The sequence below is a fragment of the Piliocolobus tephrosceles genome, chromosome 16 (assembly GCF_002776525.5).
Source record: "Piliocolobus tephrosceles isolate RC106 chromosome 16, ASM277652v3, whole genome shotgun sequence".
NCBI lineage: Eukaryota > Metazoa > Chordata > Mammalia > Primates > Cercopithecidae > Piliocolobus > Piliocolobus tephrosceles.
The window spans coordinates 24,229,299-24,245,871 of record NC_045449.1 but is presented as its reverse complement, the minus strand read 5'-3'; the positions used below and the strand labels follow the sequence as shown (position 1 = coordinate 24,245,871).

The window sequence follows — 16,573 nt, the reverse complement described above, 5'->3', positions numbered from 1 at the left end:
TATATGTAGCATGTTACTTTTGTGTAAGAATTGGTAATATGAGTAAGAAGTAGCAATAAGTATATGTTTGCTTGTATTTTTTCAAAATAGAATAAATCAGAAACTAATGAAAATGTCACCAGTAGGAATTAAAGAGGAGTGAAAGTGAGACTTCTAAGTTTACTTTTTTTTTTTTTTTGAGACAAGAGTTTCGTTCTTGTTGCCCAGGCTGGAGGGCAATGGCACAATCTCAGCTCACCACAACCTCCGCCTCCTGGTTTTAAGCAATTCTCCTGCCTCAGCCTCCTGAGTAGCTAGGATTACAGGCATGCACCATCACACCCAGAGAGACGGAATTTCTCCATGTTGGTCAGGCTGCTCTCGAACTCCCAACCGCAGGTGATCCGCCTGCCTCGGCCTCCAGAGTGTTGGGATTACAGACGTGAGCAACTGCGCCCGAGCTCTAAGTTTACTTTTTAATAAGATTTTGACTTTTTTTTTGTATGCCCAAAATAGTAATGGAAAATAATAGAAAAGTCACTCTAAAATTGAATACAAACCAGGTATGGTGGCATGCACTTGTAGTCCCAGGTACTCAGGGGGCTAAGGCAGGAAGATCACTTGAGGCCAGAAGTTCAAGGCTATAGCACACAATGATAGTACCTGTGAATAGCCACCGAGCTCCAGCCTGGACATAATATGTCAATATTATGAAAGATCCCCTCACACACTCCCAAAGAAAGCAGAAGATGGACTGTTGTAGATTAAAGCTAGGCTGGGTGTGGTGGTTCACTCCTGCAATCCCAACATTTTGGGAGGCCAAGGTGGGGAGGATCACTTGAAGCCAAGAATTTGAGACCAGCCTGGGCAACAAAGTGAGACCTCATCTCTAAAAAACAAAAGTGAAAAAATTAGCAAGGCATAGTGCTGCCTGCCTGTAGTCTCAGCTACTCAGGAGGCTGAGACAGGAGGATGGTTTGAGCCCAGGAGTTCAAGGCTGCAGTGTGCCACTGCACTCCAGCCTAAACAACAGAGCAAGACTTTGTCTCAAAAAAAAAAAAAGTAGCACGCAGTGACTCACACCTGTAATCCCAGCACTTTGGGAGGCCTAGGCAGACGGATCACCTGAGGTCAGGAGTTTGAGACCAGCCTGACCAACATGGTGAAATCCCGTCTCTACTAAATACAAAAAATTAGCTGAGCATGGTGGCAGGCACCTGTAATCCCAGCTACTCAGGAGACTGAGGCGGGAGAATCACTCGAACCCAGGAGGAGGAAGTTGCAGTGAGCAGAGATTGTGCCATTGCACTCCAGCCTGGGCAACAAGAGCGAAACTCCCGTCTCAAAAAGAAAAAAGAAAGTAGGCTGGGTGCAGTGCTTCACGTCTGTAATCCCCACACTTTGGGAGGCCAAAGCAGGCGGATCACTTGAGGTCAGGAGTTCAAGACTAGCCTGGGCAACATGGTGAAACCCCGTCTCTACTAAAAATACAAAAATTAGCTGGGCATGGTGATGCTTGCCTGTAATCTCAGCTACTCAGGAGGCTGAGGCAGGAGAATCGCTTGAACCCCGAGGTGGAGGTTGCAGTGAGTCAAGATCACACCACTGCCCTCTAGCCTGGGCGACAGAGCGAGACTCCATTTCAAAAAAAAAAAATGTAGCTAGAGGATAGAGACATGACAACTAAATGTGAAGAATTATTCTTGATTGAGTAACTATAAAGGACATTTTGGGGACATTTGTAGAAATTCAAATATGTATAGTATATTAGGTTATTGTATTAATGTTACATGTCTTTGGCATGATCATGATATTATGTAAGAAAATGTTCTTAGATGATGCATGCTCAAGTATTGAAATTAAGTATCATGGTGCACAAATTGCTCTCAGATGGTTCAGGGGGGAAAAGGTATGATATGTACTGAAAGAAAGGAAATATGGCAAAATGTTAATCATTGTGTCCTCCAGGTCATCGACAGAAACTCCTCCTCCAAAGTTTGCCATTTATCCCTATCTTAAAATTTTACATGTAATGCTTCCCTCATTTGACAGAATCTGCTATTTCACTGTTTTCTCCTGCCACACACGTTCTGTCCTTTAACTCCTTAGATGCAACTTTAACTCCTTAGATGCACTAAAAAGAGTGTGAGCGGCCCTGTGCGGTGGCTCACACCTGTAATCCCAGCACTTTGGGAGGCTTAGGCAGGCGGATCACGAGGTAAGGAGTTTGAGACCAGCATGACCAACATGGTGAAATCCCGCCTCTACTAAAAAATGCAAAAATTCGCTGGGCGTGGTGGCACACATCTGTAATCCCAGCTACTCAGGAGGCTGAGGCAGAAGAATCGCTTGAACCTGGAGGCAGAGGTTGCAGTGAGCCAAGATTGCGCCATTGCATTCCAGCCTGGGCGACAGAGCGAGACGCTATCCCAGAAAAAAAGGAGTGTGAGCTTTGGAATAAGGTGTAGTTCAATGCATAACAATGCTGCTTTTGTATCTATTAAAAATTCAGCAAATGTTTATTGAGCACTTACCAGGTGCCAGGCACTGTGCAAGGTGTGTGGGTTTCCATCGGGAAGAAAAGAGCTGGTTCCTGACCTCTAGGAGCTTATGTTAAAGGTAGTTAGAAAGGAAGCATGTAAATAAATATATAGGTGCAAATTGTGATACATGCTGTTGAGGAAAGTATCAGATTACTATGAGCAAGAATAACAGAAGATACCTAATTTAGATTGGATGATAGTTAAAGACACCTTTGCTGCTCTATGATCATGGGCAAAAATTATTTGAATTCTATGAGTTGGTTTTTGTGTCTGTAAAAATGAAGATGAAAATAACATTCTTACTCTATCATTTGTGGAAACTAAATGTGATAACATATGAAGTGCCTGGCAACTTAAAGGGTACTGGGTAGATGTTATTAGTCTTCTTTTTGAAAGTTCTCCTTCCCTCGCTCCTTTTCAAGTATTGTTATTTTTGGTTAGTTTGCTAATACTCCTTAACCTTGTCTTTTTGGCTCCATAGGGCTCAGAATGGAATGCCTCCAACTTAGAGGACTTACAGAACCGAGGGTAAGCACACAAAGCAGTAGCTGGCACCTCTGTGTGACAGAAGTCCCTTTTTTATCTTTTCATTTTCCCATCAAAGAGGTATCAGTGGGTAACTTTAATCTTAAGAGTTGCATCCGACTGATTCTAATCAGATGTAATCTAAGAAAAATAAAAACAGCTGGGCCAGGTGCGGTGGGTCACGCCTGTAATCCCAACACTTTGGGAGGCCAAGGCGGGCCGATCACGAGGTCAGGAGATCAAGGCTATCCTGGCTAACATGGTGAAACCCCGTCTCTACTAAAAATACAAAAAATTAGCCGGGCATGGTGGCGGGTGCCTGTGGTCCCAGCTACTCGGGAGACTGAGACAGGAGAATAGCAGGAACCTGGGAGGCAGAGCTTGCAGTGAGCCAAGATCGTGCCGCTGCACTCCAACCTGAGTGACAGAGCGAGACTCCGTCTCAAAAACAAAAGAAAAGGAAAAGAAAAACAGCTATTCTCCCTCTGTTTCGTCCCCCCACCTCCCAAGAAATATCAGCTGCTTTAATTGAAGGGCTTTGAAAAACAAATGTGCAAACCATTGGTGATGTTTAAAATCAAATTTTTATTTTTATGCAAGAATACATAGAATTGCATATGTTGGGTTCACAGAGCTGTTCATTCAACATTCATTGAGCATCTTCTGTGGGACAAAGTGCTAGGTGCTGGGGATCCACAGATAAAGTAAGACTCAGTCCCTATCCTGTGTAGTAAGCTGCTTAAAGACTGTAGGTTATGGATGTGAACTGGACAAGCTTCTGAAATTGAAGAGGACCTACCTTATGTTTAAAAAATTGTCCCTAAGCAGCATGGTTATTAAGTTTGATTGTAACAATAGAGACTACAGTGAACATTCAGCAAGTAAAAAGCTGCCATTCTTCCCTTAGCTGACGCCTACTAAGTTTCTTATTGAAGTTCATTCACTTTAGGAAGTCAGATCATCCCAATAAGAAAAGAGAAAATCAGGTCTGAATTTTTTTTTTTCTTTTGAGACGGAGTCTCGTTCTGTTGCCCAGGCTGGAGTGCAGTGGCGTGATCTCAGCTCGCAAGCTTCGCCTCCCAGGTTCACACCATTCTCCTGCCTCAGCCTCCCAAGCAGCTGGGACTACAGGCGCCTGCCACCATGCCCGGCTAATTTTTTTTTTTTTTTTTTTGTATTTTTAGTAGAGACGGGGGTTTCACCGTGTTAGCCAGGTGGTCTTGATCTCCTGAATCAGGTCTGAAATTTGCCATGCTAACTCCTCGTGGAAAGAGACAAGACCAGCTGAGACTCAGAGGTGGTGATGGTTGCTGGCTGCCTGTTTTCTCAGCCGTAAGCCTCCTGGTTATCTTCACCATTAGTGGATAAATACTCCCTACTTTTTCCCCACATGAAAGGTATTTCATAATTGGCAAAAGGAACTTGGAACAGGACTTAAGCCAAATGATTATACAGAGAATTCCACGGTGGGGGCTGGAGGGGGTGGATCTGGTTGCTTAATTTAAGATTTGAAGTTAAATAAAACTTGGAAAACTTAATAAGAATTGAGTCTGGAGTTCTTCAAGGCAGAGACTGTATCTTAGTCTTGTTTATAGCTTATTATCTACCTAGCTCAGAGCTGTATAATAAGAGAGTGCTCAGTAAATGTGAATGAATGATAGGTATAGTCACACACATTTGAGAACTGTGACTTGCCTGATGGCAGATAAGGAGAGAAAATCAATTAGCAAACTGTGTTGGGAACTCAGAGACCTCAGTTCTAATCCTGTGTCTGCCATTTGCCTTATTTGGAAATGCCCTTGAAGCATAAGGACCCCGTAATTCAACAAGATGAATAACATTGCATCTGCTTTTATATACAGGAGTCTCCTTAAGATTTCTTTAGGAGTGGGACAATATTTTTTACAAACTTCTCAAGTCATTAAGCTTTAAAAATTCTGTAATTCTGGCCAGGCGTAGTGGCTCACGCCCGTAATCCCAGCACTTTAGGAGGCTGAGGCAGGTGGATCGCTTGAGGTCAGGAGTTCGAGACCAGCCTGGCCAACATGGTGAAACCCTGTCTCTACTAAAAATACAAAAAATTAGCCTGGTGTGGTGGCAGGTGCCTGTAATCCCAGCTACTCGAGAGGCTGAGGCAGGAGAATTCCTTGAACCCGGGAGGTGGCAGTTGCAGTGAGCCTTGATCATGTCACTGCACTCCGGCCTGGGCAACAGAGTGAGACTCTGTCAGAAAAAAAAAAAAAAAACTGTATTTCTGGGAAACTTAGATATAGTGTTAAAATTAAGTCTGAGATGTGGTATAGCAGCGTTGGCCAACAGCATTGGAATCATGTCATATATACATATGAATTTAGAATATAACCCCAGCTGGAGATGAGACCTATCATCTCATTTGTTTCTTAGAAGACTAAATTATAAAATGCAACTAACTATATCTAGTTGTCTTTAAAAACACTATGGTCAAATTCCCAGATAGCTACTTAGATCTTGTTTCTTAAATTCAGTGATTGTTAAATTTTAGTATGTGAAGAATTACAGTTCAGGGATCTGTACACAAAACCATATATACTGCTGCCTATAGATGACTTATGGGATTTTCAAGGGTAATTTTGACATTAAGGCCATTTCCATCCCATCTACTGACTTCAGAATCTAACCCAAAGTAAAATGTTACTCTATCTAGAGTCATTTGGTGCTGAGATGGGAAAAAAGTTTCAAGGATTTTCAGTTCCAGTTGGCAGTGACTGCCTATAGCTTTATAATGAAAAGGATTGGGAAGCTATGTCCTGCCTCTAGAAAGATAGTGCCATAATTCATTATGAAGTATGGGATTAGAGGTGGGAGATTGTTCGTTTTTATTTTAAATAAAAGAAGGAGGCCAGGCAAGGTGGCTCACGCCTGTAATCCCAGCACTTTGGGAGGCCGAGGCAGGCAGACCACAAGGTCAGGAGTTTGAGACCAGCCTGGCCAACACGGTAAAACCCCACCTCTACTAAAAATACAAAAAATTAGCTGGGAGTGGTGGCACACACCTGTAATCCCAGCTACTCAGGAGGCTGAGGCAAGAGAATTGCTTGAACCAGGGAGGCGGAGGTTGCAGAGAGCTGAGATCGTGCCATTGCACTCCAGGTCTGGGCGACAGAGCAAGACTCCATCTTGGGGAAAATAAATAATAAAATACAATAAGGAAAGTGTTTCTTTTTCCTTTTTTTGCTGTCACCCAGGCTGGAGTGTTGCCTTTTTTTCTAACAGTTTTATTGAACTATAATTTATATACCATATGATTCACCCATTTTAAATGTATAATTTATTGGTTTTTAGTATATTCACAGAGCTGTGCAACCATCACCACAATCCATTTAGAACATTTTTCCAACTCGGAAAGTCTGTAGCCTTCAGGAGTCACCTCCATTTTTCTTCTTACCCCTGCCCCAGCAATCCCTAGAAATCACTAATGTTCATCAACTAACTAAGAGCCACTCTTCGGCTGTTTTGAATAATGCTGCTGTGACCATTTGTGTACAAGTTTTCGGGTAGGCTTATTTCTCTTGGATTTATTCTTTGGAAAGGAATTGCTGAGTCCTGTGGTAATTTTGTGTTTACCCTTGGGGAAACTGCTGTACTGTTTTCCATAGCAATTGCACCTTTTTTTTTGTTTTTGAGACTGAGTTTCACTCTTATTCCCCAGACTGGAGTGCAATGGCACAATCTCGGCTCACTGCAACCTCTGCCTCCTGGGTTCAAGCAATTCTTCTGCCTCAGCCTCCCAAGTAGCTGGAATTACAGACATGTGCCACCATGCCCAGCTAATTTTGTAGTTTTAGTAGAGACAGGGTTTCACCATCTTGACCAGGCTGGTCTCAAACTCCTCACCTCTGGTGATCCGCCCACCTCGGCCTCCCAAAGTGCTGGGATTACAGGCGTGAGCCACTGCGCCTGGCCAAGCTTGCTTTTTAAATTAAATTTTTTAAACAAATTTTGTAGTAATGGGCTTTGATGCCAAGTTAAAACAGATTCAATTCGTGTCTGAGAAAATTTTTGGCCACTTGACCTTAACCACAGATTTGGTTAGCTATGGCTGCTTTCTTTTTCTGTATTCATTTCATTGATTTCAGAGTTTGGGTTTATAGAACTTCACATTTGTGCTGAGAAGGAAGCAATGTCTCAGAGAGAAATGAGTGAGTCCATGTTGTATTGTTGGAGTAAACTTAGACATCCAGCTATGTCTAAACAGAGCATTAAGAAAAGATAACATTTGGTAAATGAAACTCAAGCATTTATTGAGATTGTACAGTGAGAGAGATAATAGAAGACTGTTTTGATAGAGAAATTCTCTTCTGCAAGCATCTTAGTGTGGAAGAATCTTCAGATACATCAGTGCCATAGCAGCCAGTAATGCAGTCAGATGAGTTTAAGGGAGTTTTAAGTCCAGCTTTTCTCTGACCCTTCCAGTTGTCTCCACATTTGCCTTTCACGTAGTTTAGAGAGAGTAATTGCACAAAGCCTAACAATCTGGCTTTTAGAAAAATAGGAAGAAGTCGTTATTCATTCTCTGTTTTTTTCCTTGGAGTACATGTCAGTAGTCTGATTTTATACAGATGACTTTCAGTGAATAAATTGTATTGCTGATAATTTTAGTAACAAAGTATCTGATTATGGCCTCAAGTTGATTCTTTGGAGTAAAATATGAGGCATGTTTTCAGAATACTATCAAAGATGAGATTGTGCAACTACATAAACTGAAAATGGAATTTAGATGTTGAACATGGTGGATAACCTTTTGCTTAATAATTCCCTGGTGCCCAGGTATGCCCAGGAACGCTGTTGTATAATTTCTGTAATATATAAATATAACCTCTTAGTTCTTTAGCTGTCTTCATTATTTTTGTATTTAATTTCAGCCTATGGAATAAACAAGTTTTAAGTAAGAGAAAACATTGCTGGGAATTGGATTTAGCCTGAGCAGTAGAGCACATATTCTCCCTTGGTTTCCTTGCAGGGTACGGTATATCTTGAATGTCACTCGAGAGATAGATAACTTCTTCCCAGGAGTCTTTGAGTATCATAACATTCGGGTATATGATGAAGAGGCAACGGATCTCCTGGCTTACTGGAACGACACGTACAAATTCATCTCTAAAGCAAAGTGAGTAATAGTCCTGCACAGTGTTGTGACCTCTGTTCCTCTTGCCCCATGCATGGCTGGGTCCTGAAGGCTATAGACAATTTACTGATGGTACTCAGGAAAAAGGAGCTAAAGAAAGGAAGAGACTGAAATCTTTTTAATCCTAGGCAAAAGACTAGTGACTCACGTTAAATAAACCCCTAGGAGAAAGTAACCTCATGTTGGCTATTTCCATTGAGCACAGAATTAAAGAAAATAGACTTAGACTGCAGCAAAAGATACAGAAATGAGAGAAGGAAGGAATTCTGAATGAAACTCTTAAGTTGCCAGTGGGGAGATTTAAAAGTTATATGGTAGAAATTATTCCAGGTAGATAGAATACTGGTCCTACCCGCTGAAGACAAGGAGACAAACTTTGGAAATCTTTTCCTACTCTCTTACTTTATTTTTATGATACTTGAAATGATGAAATTTTCCCTGGCCCTTCTGTTGATGTCTTCCTTAAATTAATTGGCTCTTTTAGTGAAAGTATTTTGTATTAACTTAGTGTTTGGTATTAATGTCAACACTGCTTTTTTTTTTTTTTTTTTTTTTTTTTTTTTTTTTTTTTAAGTCCTTGGGGATTTCCTTGCCAATCCTGTTTATTCCTTTGCTAGAGAGGACCATAAACGAGCTTGTTTGCCACATCTCCCTTCAGGTAGGACTATGTTCAAACCATCCCTGGCAGATGAGAAGTGCTTTTGTATTTAAACTCCGTCAAAAATAATTTCACACTTCTCTTAAGTACCTTCATGGTCAGGAAGTTCTTCCTCTTAGTTTCCCTAAATCCTCATACTCTAGTTTTGAGCCTATTCCTTTAGTCTCTAGCAAGTACCTAAAAGAGTACTTTGTATTTTTGCATTCTATGAATAAATTATTCCCGGTAATAATACCATTCATGGCATGCTTACTGTTCTTTCTTGTAGTATTTTCTAAGATTCAGAGGGGCAGCTCTTGTCGACAGTCAGAGAGGTCAAATAAGTGGTGAAGATAGGACTTGAACAAAGATCTTGCTGAGGCTGGAGGATCACTCGAGCCCAGGAGTTCAAGACCAGCCTGAGCAAGACTCCTATCTCTATAAAAAAAATTTTTTTTTTTAATTAGCCGGGCACAGTGGTGCATGTCTGTGATCCCAGCTTCTTGGAAGGCTCAGGGAGTTGGGAGAATCGCTTGATCCCATGAGATTGAGGCTGCAGTGAGCTGTGGTCGCACCATGGCACTTGAGCCTGGGTTTAGGGGGAAAAAAAAAATACTGTCTCATTTCAGAATCCAAGGGTACTGAAATAGTCTAGTTCTATAAGGAAAAGGTACAAGAAGGCTAGGCCCCAGTCCCAATGAAAAGCAAGGCTAATTTTACTTAGTATTAGGGAGAGCTGTATGGGGCACCCAGGACACAACTGGGGGCACTCACATTCAGGCTTTTGCAGGCATAAATCAGCACCTAAGAGTATCTCTTTAAATGCTCCTATGTCTCATCCTAATCAGGACACTGATTTTTTTTTCCTTTTTTTTTTTTTTTTTTTTGTTGAGCCAGTGTCTTGCTCTGTCGCCCAGGCTAGAGTACAGTTATGCGATCTTGGCTTACTGCAGCCTCCACCTCCTGGGTTCAAGCGATTCTCCTGCCTCAGCCTCCCGAGTAGCTGGGGATTACAGGCACGTGCTACCTACCGTGCCCAGCTGATTTTATGGGTTTCGCCATGTTGGTCAGGCTGGTCTCAAACTGCTGAGCTCAGGTGATCCACCTGCTTCAGCCTCCCAAACTGCTGAGATTACAGGTGTGAGCCCATGCACCCAGCCCAGGACCCTGATTCTTAATATGATACCAGCGTTAATCTGGACAGTCCAGCATGGGTGGGGGCACTGAAAGGTGGAATTGGGTTAGGGGATAACTGACTTCAGATCCTTCATTACAAGAGTTAGAAGCCAAACACCAAAAAAGCCCAGTTGAAAATATGTCAAAGAGATGTCTTCATGGAAGTGAATTTCATAATTAAATTTTACTTACGGTTGTCCAAGTTTGAGCACCTTTCATGCCTACAGGCGTAGACCTGAAACTTGATACATTAAAGTTGTCAGAACTTGATGGGAAAATATAGAGCACATGTCTAAACTTCCTTCTAACACACCGCCTTGGCTTCCTAACTGTAGTCTAAATGAAAACCCTAGGGTGCCATAAGTAAAAGAGATAATTCCTATTCATTTGGGCTAAACTACACACAGAGACACACACCCCGACCAATGTTAGGACACCCAAATTTTGTACCTAATTCACAAGTGGGAGATTAATCTTACCTTCCCTTTGAGACTTTCAATTATTACAGCCCATTCTCTGCATTCCTGTAGCTTATCCGGCTCACTCATTTTGGCACTCAACCTCATACCTCCTTGCATTTACACTGAAGTATTTCATATGTCTCTTTCTCCAGAAGCAGGATTATAAACTTCTGAAAGGAAGCTTTTCTACCATCATAGTAGTGAGTGAATGGATGAATAGATTTCCCTTGTTATGCTGACATGTACATTTTTAGTTTATTAGAATAGCCACTGGGGAAAGATTCCAGAGCCCATGTATACTAGGGATAAGAATGACAGTTCTTATTTCTAGATTTTTTAATGTTGTTCCTACTTTAAGCACCTAGAAGATCTAATCTGCAGATCCACAGGTTTTTTTATATGTATAGCAAATATTTAGTATTTGAAAGTATGTGCCAGACACTGTGTTATTAGCATAATTAGCATACTGAATCATGTTCATATTCCATTGTAAGCTCCAGCATGTTGACTCAGGGGTTTTGTTTGTTAGTATAGCTTTAGGTAACTTTGTTTTCTCTTTCTTCCACCTAATTTAAAAGAGAAAAAAATCCCACGGTTTTCCTTCATTCCCCCTCATCACTGAGAAAGCCATGTGGCACACCACATGCCCCCATCCAACTCCTCAGTGGTAGAGCCACCTAGACAGGACCCGGGTTGCAGGGTTGTGAAAAGTAATATTTAGGGCTACATCTGAGTAGAGAGGAGGGTTATTTTCGTCTGGTTTCTGCTTTCTTCCAAGGACCCTTACTAGAACTTAAACTGGAAACAATTCATAACATTTGAATAAATTAGTTCAGTCACTATCACACCTGTAATTCAGGAGAGTGTCAGCCATGAAACATGCTCCTGAGGCTGTGAGGGAACTGGCCTCCACCACACACAAAATGGGCTCCAGTCTAAATTTTAAATGCTCCCTCTACACCCTGTGACCAATTGTCATTGCACTTACCATATTGAATTTTTTCTTTTTTTTCAAGATGGAGTCTTGCTCTGTTGCCCAGGCTAGAGTGCAGTGGTGCCATCTCAGCTCACTGTAACCTCCGCCTCTCGGGTTTAAGCAATTCTCCTGCCTTGGCCTCCCGAGTAGCTGGGATTACAGGTACACGCCACCATGCCTGGCTAATTTTTTTGTATTTTTAGTAGAGACAGGGTTTCACCATCTTGGTCGGGTTGGTCTTGAACTCCTGACCTCATGATCCACTGGCCTCAGCCTCCCAAAGTGCTGGGATTGCAGGCATGAGCCGCCGTGCCCAGCCTGTGCAGCTAAGTTTTGTATTTTTAATAGAGACGGGGTTTCACCATGTTGGCCAGGCCGGTCTCAAACCCCCAACCTCAAGTGATCCACCTGCCTCAGCCTCCCAAAGTGCTGGGATTACAGGTATGAACCACCAGACCCAGCCCCATATTGCATTTTAATTGTATGTTTCTCCCACTGAATCCTACCCTTTAGGATAAAAGCTGTATGTTACTTACCTTTGCATCCCAGCACTTTGCACATTGCCTTACACATATTGTAAATGCCTGGTAAATGTTTGCTGAATGGATTTAAAAAGCATAATATTAACATTGAATATTGTTTAAGAATATGTTAGAGCTGCCTACCCTACCCTACCTACACATTTGATTATAAATGTATGTATACGAGTGCACCGAAGTAGAGAGATTGCATAGCAAGAAAATGGAAGGGCAAAACAGGATACTTGGAAAAATGTAGAACCCAACTTTTAAAATATCCCCACTACTGTGTTTTCCTCTGTTCTTTACCTTAATCCCCCAAACAAGGAAACATGGATCTAAATGCCTTGTGCACTGCAAAATGGGAGTGAGTCGCTCAGCCTCCACCGTGATTGCCTATGCAATGAAGGAATATGGCTGGAATCTGGACCGAGCCTATGACTATGTGAAAGAAAGACGAACAGTGACCAAGCCCAACCCTAGCTTCATGAGACAACTGGAAGAGTATCAGGGGATCTTGCTGGCAAGGTGAGTCCTTAAGTGACTTTCTCCGATTCTCCCTCCTTTTAAGTTGCCTAAAGCAAGATGAAGTGTCCTTCTCTGTAGCTACTTCTCAAGCTGATTCGGATGTGATATTTTTTCAAAAAAGATTTCTCTATCAATCCAGTTTTCTTTTTTTTTTTTTTCTTTTTTTTTTTTTTTTTGAGGCAGAGTCTGGCTCTGTTGCCCAGGCTGGAGTGCAGTGGCCGGATCTCAGCTCACTGCAAGCTCCGCCTCCCGGGTTTACGCCATTCTCCTGCCTCCCAAGTAGCTGGGACTACAGGCGCCCGCCACCTCGCCCAGCTAGTTTTTTGTATTTTTTTAGTAGAGACAGGGTTTCACTGTGTTAGCCAGGATGGTCTCGATCTCCTGACCTCATGATCCGCCCGTCTCGGCCTCCCAAAGTGCTGGGATTACAGGCTTGAGCCACCGCGCCCGGCCTCAATCCAGTTTTCAAAAAATAAGTGTAAGCATTTAAGATTTGCATGGGCTGGCCGGGCACAGTGGCTCATGTCTGTAATCCCAGCACTTTGGAAGGCCAAGGCAAGCAGATCATTTGAGGTCAGGAGTTCGAGACCAATCTGGCCAACATGATGAAATCCCGTCTCTACTTAAAATACAAAAATTAGCTGGGCATGATGGTGGGCACCTGTAATCCCAGCTACTTAGGAGGCTGAGGCAGGAGAATCGCTTGAACCCATGGGCGAAGGTTGCAGTGAGCTGAGATCCTACCACTGCCCTCCAGCCTGGGTAACAGAGCGAAACAACATCTCAAAAAAAAAAAAAAAAGAAAAAGAAAAAGAAAGATGTCCCTGGACACACTGCCAGTGGGATAGCCCTGCCCCATAAGGAGCAGTACCAAAAAATGTTTTTAAAGAAAACAAATAGACTAGTATGGAAAATTAAGCATTTAATCTTTCAGGTTGATATAATTAAACTGAAGGATGGAAATACTAAATATTAATACCACTTTTCAACATCTTATAAGACTAGATTCAGCTGCCTTGTTAAAAAAAGAAAAAGATACCAATGACTCCCAAGGTAATGCAAGGCTTAGCTGAAATTCTTGGAAATTTTTTGGCCCATTCATTCCTATTTTATTTGTATTTTTTATGTTTTTTGAGACAGGGTCTCACTCTGTCACCTGGGCTGGAGTGCAGTGGCATAGTCTCAGCTCACTGCAACCTTTGGCCCACTCTTTAAAAAGAAATAAGTACCATCTGCTAATTTGGATATTTGTTTACCTCAGTGGTTGGTTTCACTGAGCCTTCTCTAGTAATTTTGATCTTGTGACAAATCAGCAGAATAAGGATGTATATGACCCCATTGGGTATAAAAGCACTTCCTAGACACAATTCTTTGTTATTTAAAAAATCTTGGCCGGGCGCGATGGCTCATCCCAGCACTTTGGGAGTCCGAAATGGGCAGATCATGAGGTCAGGAGATCGAGACCATCCTGGCTAACACGGTGAAACCCCATCTCTACTAAAAAATACAAAAAAAACTAGCTGGGTGAGGTGGCGGGTGCCTGTAGTACCAGCTACTCAAGAGGCTGAGGCAGAAGAATGGCATAAACCCGGGAGGCGGAGCTTGCAGTGAGCCGAGATCCAGTCACTGCACTCCAGCCTGGGTGACAGAGCGAGACTCCGTCTCACAAAAAAAAAAAAATCTTTTTGCCGGGCACGGTGGCTCACACCTGTAATCCCAGCACTTTGGGAGGCTGAGGCGGGCAGATCACAAGGTCAGGAGTTCAAGATCAGCCTGGCCAATATGCTGAAACCCTATCTCTATTAAAACTACAAAAATTAGCCAGGTATGGTGGTGGGCACCTGTAGTCCCAGCTACTCAGGAGGCTAAGGCAGGAGAATCGCTTCAACTCGGGAGACGGAGGTTGCAGTGAGCTGAGATCATGCCACCACACTCCAGCCTAGGTGACAAAGTAAGACTCTGTTTCAAATAATAATAATAATAATAATAATAAATAAATAAATAAATCCAATTGTATATGCTTTTCAAAAATGCAGAAAATTGCAAAAGGAAAAAATAGTTTATGAGCTCAATACACACAGACAGCAGTTGACATTACCTGTTTCTCAAGGTTTTACTCTGTCACATATTTTGCTGGCTATTTTCTCCACAAAAACTGTTCTGTAGTCTACCTCTCCACTCAGTACTAGGTCTTGAATGTCTTCCTGTATCGGTAAGAACCAGCCATTTTCAATAATAATTTGGTAATTGGTTATAAAATGAGTAATTAATTGCACTATATTATTATCCTTTTGGTGGTTAAAGCCACCTTCAGCAGCTCTTGGGAACAAGCATCAGATATTAAATGATTTAAGGATCAGCTTCCTGAGATGCTACATGCTGAAATTCTGTGGATTTCTAAATTCTGCTTTGTTTTTTCCAGGTAGGTATGTTCTAGGTGGTTTTGTTAGGGTGAAGGCACAGCTGTCGAGAAGCAGTTGGGGCTGGTGCCAGTGTTTGACTCCAGTAAGTCTTATGATTTGGTCTTTTTTTTTTTTTTTTTTTTTTTTTTTTTTGAGACGGAGTCTCGCTCTGTCGCTCGGGCTGGAGTGCAGTGGCGGGATCTCAGCTCACTGCAAGCTCCGCCTCCCGGGTTCATGCCATTCTCCTGCCTCAGCCTCCGGAGTAGCTGGGACTACAGGCGCCCGCCACCTCGCCTGGCTAGTTTTTTGTATTTTTTAGTAGAGACGGGGTTTCACCGTGTTAGCCAGGATGGTCTCGATCTCCTGACCTCGTGATCCGCCCGTCTCGGCCTCCCAAAGTGCTGGGATTACAGGCTTGAGCCACCGCGCCCAGCCATGATTTGGTCTTGACTCTTGAATCTGGACTGTGTTTCCCCTGAACAAAATGTTACATAGCCTTCCAGCCTATCCAGGCAGAGGGATCACCCTCCCACCCCCGAAGTATTGTGAAAATGTGGCCACAGCATAGCATTATGGTTTTCACTAAAAAACCCCTCCCATTTACTCAACATTTGGCATGATTTTATCTGAACCATTCTCTTAGGAGGCTGGGAGGATACTGAAGCATCCTGTGTTTAAAGGAATTTGTAGGTCTTTGGGGCCAGATTTTGATGGCATTTTTAGATTAGATCAGAAGGTAGGATGTAGCAGTTCTTTTTGGCACAAGAAAGAGGCATCTGAGCATTTAGCAAGAAATAAATATATATTCCCAGACGCACATGACAGATGTTGGGCAGTGTCCTCACGTGACCCACTGAGAGGAAGGATACTATGTGTCCTGCCAATTTTGGTATTTATTCTGGAATCCCAGGCTACTGCAAGCTGTTGGGTTGGGTTTTTTTAGTGTGTGTGGTTTTCCTTAGTTGTTGAAGGAATTTCAGAAAAATCTTAGATGAGGATAAGAAGGGCAGTATAAACCCAAAATCACCTTTTCTTCCCTTTCCCTTCCTTTTTTTGCTCCACCTCAGCTTCCTAGGCTTGATTCATGGAGGGGGAGGGACAAGCCCTGGGGAGAGAAAAGCACAGAATTTGAGTCAGTAGATCTAGTTTCCATTCCTGGTTCACCCTCTTGCTGCAACCCTGAGAAGTTACTTCACATTTTTCATCTTTACCTGACCCCATCTATAAAATGAAAATCAGGAGATCCATCTCACAGGGTTATTGTGAATAAAAATGTGTATGAATGTTTATTATGTATTGTTGAGAGTTATTCAGATATGATTCTTATATTCCTCCAAGGCTACCCAGAAGACACGTGTATGTGCCATTTATTCCCACTTCCATGACATTTCTCACTGCGTCGTGCCACCCACAGACATGTTCCATTCAAAACAGGAATGGAAAGTATTCCTAGAATTTCCTATATTGTGGTGTTTTCTGGATTTTAAGTACTATCTAGTGGTAGGGATGTGACTTAGGCTGCTTTTGGCTGCAAGTAATCAAATACCTCAATCAGGATTTCAGCAAGAAACAGCAGACTCAGATTAGGATTATTTGAGGAGGGTTTTTTATCTATCTATCTATCTATCTATCTATCTATCTATCTATCTATCTATCTATCTATC

The 16,573-nt window shown here is 42.3% G+C and overlaps 1 protein-coding gene across 4 annotated transcripts in view; it reads left to right on the top strand.

Moving 5' to 3' along the window:
* SSH2 (slingshot protein phosphatase 2) overlaps positions 1-16,573 on the top strand; it is a 314,054-nt gene that overhangs the window by 279,649 nt on the left and 17,832 nt on the right. For all 4 annotated transcript variants that reach the window (XM_023183934.1, XM_023183933.2, XM_023183931.2 and 1 more), the window contains 3 exons: positions 3,004-3,050; positions 8,047-8,193; positions 12,307-12,507. In XM_023183934.1, the coding sequence (XP_023039702.1) occupies positions 3,004-3,050; positions 8,047-8,193; positions 12,307-12,507 (395 nt within the window). The remainder of the gene's footprint in view (positions 1-3,003; positions 3,051-8,046; positions 8,194-12,306; positions 12,508-16,573) is intronic.